The 6569-nt window shown below is 46.7% G+C and overlaps 1 protein-coding gene across 1 annotated transcript in view; it reads right to left on the bottom strand.

Annotated features, from left to right (window-relative positions):
- Positions 1-2458: 2458 nt before the first annotated feature.
- The window catches only part of LOC125484848 (adhesion G-protein coupled receptor G2-like), a 9257-nt gene continuing 5146 nt past the window's right edge, over positions 2459-6569 (bottom strand). The window contains exons 5-6 of the mRNA XM_048605249.1: positions 5656-5757; positions 2459-2475 (exon numbers count right to left, since the gene is read on the bottom strand). Of these exons, the coding sequence (XP_048461206.1) occupies positions 2459-2475; positions 5656-5757 (119 nt within the window). The remainder of the gene's footprint in view (positions 2476-5655; positions 5758-6569) is intronic.

The raw sequence follows: 6569 nt of genomic DNA, 5'->3' as shown, positions 1-6569 counted from the left end.
GTTATGGGGGACTTTAACTTTCCAAATATTGACTGGAAACGCTATAGTTTGAGTACTTTAGATGGGTCAGTTTTTGTCCAATGTGTGCAGGAGGGTTTCCTGACACAGTATGTAGATAGGCCAACAAGAGGCGAGGCCACATTGGATTTGGTACTGGGTAATGAACCAGGCCAGGTGTTAGATTTGGAGGTAGGTGAGCACTTTGGTGATAGTGACCACAATTCAGTTACGTTTACTTTAGCGATGGAAAGGGATAGGTATATACTGCAGGGCAAGAGTTACAGCTGGGAGAAAGGCAATTATGAGGCAATTAGGCAAGATTTAGGATGCATAGGATGGAGAAGGAAACTGCAGGGGCTGGGCACAATTGAAATGTGGAACTTGTTCAAGGAACAGCTACTGCGTGTCCTTGATAAGTATGTACCTGTCAGGCAGGGAGGAAGTGGTCGAGTGAGGGAACCGTGGTTTACTAAAGAAAATGAACCTCTTGTCAAGAGGAAGAAGGAGGCTTATGTAGAGATGAGACGTGAAGGCTCAGTTAGGGCGCTTGAGAGTTACAAGTTAGCCAGGAAGGATCTAAAGAGAGAGCTAAGAAGAGCCAGGAGGGGACATGAGAAGTCTTTAGCAGGTAGGATCAAGGAAAACCCTAAATCTTTCTATAGGTATGTCAGGAATAAAAGAATGACGAGAGTAAGATTAGGGCCAGTCAAGGACATAGTGGGAAGTTGTGCGTGGAGTCTGAAGAGATAGGAGAGGCACTAAATGTATTTTTTGTCAGTATTCACACAGGAAAAAGACAATGTAGTCGAGGAGAATACTGAGATACAGTCTATTAGACTAGACGGGATTGAGGTTCATAAGGAGGAGGTGTTAGCAATTCTGGAAGGTGTGAAAATAGATAAGTCCCCTGGGCCGGATGGGATTTATCCTAGGATTCTCTGGGAAGCTAGAGAGGAGATTGCAGAGCCTTTGGCTTTGATCTTTATGTCGTCATTGTCTACAGGAATAGTGCCAGAAGACTGGAGACTAGCAAATGTTGTCCCCTTGATCAAGAAGGGGAGTAGAGACAACCCTGGTAATTATAGACCAGTGAGCCTTACTTCGGTTGTGGGTAAAGTGTTGGAAAGGATTATAAGAGATAGGATTTATAATCATCTAGAAAGGAACAATTTGATTAGGGATAGTCAACATTGTTTTGTGAAGGGTAGATCGTGCCTCACAAACCTTATTGAGTTCTTCCAGAAGGTGACCAAACAGGTGGATGAGGGTAAAGCGGTTGATGTGGTGTATATGGATTTCAGTAAAGCGTTTGATAAGGTTCCCCATGGTAGGCTATTGCAGAAAATACGGAGGCATGGGATTGAGGGTGATTTAGCGGTTTGGAACAGAAATTGGCTAGCTATAAGAAGACAGAGGGTGGTGGTTGATGGGAAATGTTCATCCTGGAGTTCAGTTACTAGTGGTGTACCTCAAGGATCTGTTTTGGGGCCACTGCTGTTTGTCATTTTTATAAATGACCTGGATGAGGGCGTAGAAGGATGGGTTAGTAAATTTGTGGATGACACCAAATTCGGTGGAGTTGTGGATAGTGCGGAAGGATGTTGCAGGTTACAGAGGGACATAGATAAGCTGCAAAGCTGGGCTGAGAGGTGGCAAATGGAGTTTAATGCGGAAAAGTGTGAGGTGATTCACTTTGGAAGGAGTAACAGGAATACAGATTACTGGGCTAATGGTAAGATTCTTGGTAGTGTGGATGAGCTGAGAGATCTCGGTGTCCATGTGCATAGATCACTGAAAGTTGCCACCCAGGTTGATAGCGTTGTTAAGAAGGCGTACAGTGTGTTAGGTTTTATTGGTAGAGGGATTGAGTTTCGGAGCCATGAGGTCATGTTGCAGCTGTACAAAACTCTGGTGTGGCCGCACTTGGAGTATTGCGTACAGTTCTGGTCACCGCATTATAGGAAGGATGTGGAACTATTGGAAAGGGTGCAGAGGAGATTTACCAGGATGTTGCCTGGTATGGAGGGAAGGTCTTATGAGGAAAGGCTGAGGGACTTGAGGCTGTTTTCATTAGAGAGAAGAAGGTTAAGAGGTGACTTAATGGAGACATACAAGATGATCAGAGGATTAGATAGGGTGGACAGTGGGAGCCCTTTTCCTCGGATGGTGATGGCTAGCACGAGGGGACATAGCTTTAAATTAGATATCGGACAGATGTCAGAGGTAGGTTCTTTACTCGAAGAGTAGTAAGGGCATGGAATGCCCTGCCTGCAAATGTAGTAGACTCGCCAACTATAGGGGCATTTAAATGGTCATTGGGTAAACATATGGATGATAATGGAATAGTTTAGGTTAGATGGGCTTCAGATTGGTTTCACAGGTCGGCGCAACATCGAGGGCCGAAGGGCCTGTACTGCGCTGTAATGTTCTATGTTCTATGTTCTATGTTCTAATACCACTAGGCCATTGCCTTCCCTGAGGGAAGGCATTGGAAAGTTTATAAAAACCAACAGAGGGCAACAAAAACAAAAATAAGGAGGGAGAAGATTAAATATGAGAGTAAGCTAGCCAGTAATATAAAGGAGGACTGTAAGAGTTTCTTTAGATATATAAAGGGCAAAAGAGATGCAAAAGTGAACATTGAACCACTGGAAAATGACGGTGGAGAGATGTTCGTGGGGAACAAGGAAATGGCTGAGGAACTGAATAATTACTTCGCATCAGTCTTCACGGTTGAAGACGTGAGTAATCTCCCAAAAATTCAAGAGTCAGGAGGCAGAGCTGAGTATGGTGGCCATCACCAAGGAGAAGGTGCAAGTAAAACTGATTGGCCTGAAGGTGGACAAATCACCTGGACCAGATGGACTACACCTCAGAGTTCTAAAGGAGATAGCTGAAGAAATAGTGGGAGTGTTAGTGGTGATCTTTCAGAAATCACTAGAATCAGGAAGGGTCCCAGAGGGCTGGAAAATCACTAACGTGACACCCCTGTTTAAAAAGAGAGTAAGGCAAAAGACTGAAAATTACAGGCCGATTAGCCTAACCTCAGTCATGGGTAAGATTTTGGAGTCCATTGTAAAGGATGAGATTGCTGAATATTAGTAAAATAGGGCAAAGTCAGCATGGTTTCATCAAGTGGAGGTCATGCCTGACAAATCTAGATAGATAGAATCCCTACAGTGTGGAAACAGTCCCTTTGGCCCAATAAGCCCACACTGACTCTCAGAGCATCCCACCCAGACCCATCCCCCTATAACCCACCTAATCTACACCTCCCTGAACACTATGGGTAATTCAGCATGCCATTCCACCTAACCTGCATATCTTTGGACTGGGGGAGGAAACTGGAGCACCTGGAGGAAACCCACACAGACATGGGGAGAATGTGCAAACTCCACACAGACAGTTAACCAAAGGTGGAATTGAACCTGGGTCCCTGGCGCTGTGAGGCAGCTGTGCTAACCACTGAGCCACTGTGCTGCCCCAAATCTGTTAGAATTCTTTGAGGAAGTAATGGGCAGGTTAGACCAAGGAAAGCCAATGGATGTTATCTACCAGGATTTCCAGGAGGTCTTTGACAAGGTGTCACACAGGAGGCTGCTGAGTAAGGTAAGGGGTCCATGGTGTTAGAGGCAATGTGCTAGACTGGATAGAAGATTGGCTGTCTGGCAGAAAGCAGAGAGTAGGGATAAAGGGGTCTTTCTCAGGATGGCACAAGTCGTGTTCCGCAAGGGTCAGTGCTGGGACCACAACTTTTCACTTTGTACATTAATGATCTAGATGAAGGAACTGTGGGCATTCTGGCTAAGTTTGCAGACAATACAAAGATAGATGGAGGGACAGGTAGTATTGAGGAGGTGGGGAGGCTTCAGAAGGATTTGGACAGGTTAGGAGAGTGGGCAGAGAAGTGCAGATGGAGTACAAAGTGGGAAAGTGTGAGGTCATGCACTTTGGTAAGAAGAATAAAAGCATGGACTATTTTCTAAATGGGGAGAAAATTCAGAAGTCTGAAGTGCAAAGAGACTTGGGAATTCTAGTCCAGGATTCTCTCAAGGTAAGCTTGGAGGTTGAGTCAGTAGTCAGGAAGGTAAATGCAACTTTGGCATTTATTTTGAGAGGACTTGAATATAAAAGCAGGGATGTACTACTGAGGCTTTATAAGGCTCTGGTCAGGCCACATTTGGAGTATTGTGTGCCCCATATCTCAGGAAGGATGTACTGGCCGTGGAGAGGGTTCAGAGGAGGTTCATGAGAATGGTCCCAGGAATGGAAAGCTTAACATATGAGGAATGTTTGAGGACTCTGAGACTATACTCAATGGAGTTTAGAAGGACGAGGGGGGATCTAACTGAAACTTGCAGAATAGTGAATGGCCTGGACAGAGTGGATGCTGGGAAGATGTTTACATTGGTAGGAGAGACTAGGACCCGTGGACACAGCCTTAGCGTAAAGGGAAGACCATTTAGAATGGAGATAAGGAGAAACTTCTTCAGCCAGAGAATGATGAATCTATGGAATTCACTGCCACAGAAGGCTGTGGAGGCCAGGTCATTGAGTACATTTGAGACTGAGATAGATAGGTTCTTCATTGTCAAGGGTTACGAGGAGAAAGTGGGAGAATGGGGTTGAGGAACTTATCAGCCATGATTGAATGACAGAGCAGACTCGATGGGCCAAATGGCCTAATTTCTGCTCCTATATCTTATGGTCTTATGGGTACTGCAGGGTTCAGTGTTTGGACCCCAGCTATTCACAGTATATGTTAATGATTTACTTGAGGGAACTGCATGCCATATCTCCAAACTGGCAGATGACATAAAGCTGGGTGGGAGAGTGAGCTGTGAGGAGGATGCGGAGATGCTGCAGTGTTTAACTTTTAAATCCCATGTGGGTGAGTGCTTGAAATATCACAACAGTCAAGGCGATGGGCCAAATTCTAGAAAGTGTGACTAATGCCCACTTAGAGACGTCTTTTTTCAGTGCAGACTCAATGGGCTGAAGGGTCTCTTCTGAACTGTAGGGATTCTATGATGTTGCAGTGTGATTTGGACAGGCTGAGTGAGTGGGCAGATGCAGTATTACATGGATAAAGGTGAGGTTATCCACTTTGGTCACAAAAACAGGAAGGCGGATTGTTATCGATAGACTAGGAAAGGGGGAGGTGTAACGAGACCTGGGTGTCCTTAGACACGGTCTGAGGATATGAGCATAGTGTAGGTAGGTTAGAGTCACAGAGCCATACAGCTGAGAAACAGACCCTTGGCCCAGATCCTCCATGCCAACCAGGTTTTATCGTCCCATTTGCCTAACACATGGGCCAAAACTAGAGGGGCATAGGTTTAAGGTGAGAGAGAAAAGATTTAAAAGGGACCTGAGGGGCAGTTTTTTCACACAGAGGATGGTGCGTGTATGGAATGAGCCGCCAAAGGAAGTGGTGGAGGCTGGTACAATCACAACATTTAAAAGGCAACTGGATGGGTACCCCAATAGGAAAGGTTTGAAGGGATATGGACCAGGAGCAGGCAGGTGAGACTAGTTAAGTTTGGGATTATGGTCGGCACGGACTGGTTGGACCGAAGGGTCTGTTTCCGAGCTGTATGACTCTATAATTCCTTGTCAGAAATGCTTTGTATAATCTCCAGTTGTGACTCTCACCAGAACACTCGCTGAGTTGAAACGGGCCACAGCACAGGTGAATTCTCCACTGGGTGCGAACATTATCCTTCATTAAACAGTGAAACACAAAGATGAAGAGTCCTGTGAAGATGAAGCAAATAATTGGAGGAGTTTAGCTTCTGTGGACAGCAATGAGAAAGCACAGTGTTTAAATTGCTCCAAACTACAGCATGAGAATACTGAGTAAAACATTAACATCTCAGACCAGCCCTTCTCCAGCCTGTTACACAGGAACAGCACGAGGCCATTCAGCCCCCTCCTTGTGCCTGTTACACAGGAACAGCAGGAGGCCATTCAGCCCCCTCCTTGCGCCTATTCCAACAGGAACAGCAGGAGGCCATTCAGTCCTGTCCTCAGGTCTGTCAGTCAGGAACAGGAGGAGACCATTCAGCCCCTTCAATCTATCAACATGGGCCCATCCACTCTCCTGCCCTCAATCCCTCTTAACTGTCAAAAATCTCTTCATCCATTTTGAAGTTTCAATTGACTCCCAGATTTGATGTAGTGGGGTTGAAGTGGAGGTGGTACAGAAGGGGAGAAGGTTCCAGAATTCCCCTTCAATTGTGTAAGGAAGAACTTTCCAGCATCAGCCGTGAATGGACTGGGGTCTCCTGTCTCACACTCTGAGGGTGGGGAGGTGGGGTCCCTGCCCCACACTCTGGGGTGGGGTCCCTGCCCCACACTCTGGGTGGGAGTCCATGCCCCACACTCTGGATGGGGGGTGGTCCCTGCCCCACACTCTGGGGGGTCCCTGCCCCACATTCTGGTGGGGGGGGAGGGGGTCGGTCCCTGCCCCACATTCTGGTGGGGGGGGTGGTCCCTGCCCCACACTCTGGGTGGGGGCCCATGCCCCACACTCTGGAGGGGGTCCATGCCCCACACTCTGGGGGGGT

This window comes from Rhincodon typus, chromosome 14 (assembly GCF_021869965.1).
Source record: "Rhincodon typus isolate 14 chromosome 14, sRhiTyp1.1, whole genome shotgun sequence".
Lineage (NCBI taxonomy): Eukaryota > Metazoa > Chordata > Chondrichthyes > Orectolobiformes > Rhincodontidae > Rhincodon > Rhincodon typus.
The sequence above is the reverse complement of the archived record's forward strand: the minus strand, read 5'-3'. Positions and strand labels throughout refer to the sequence as shown.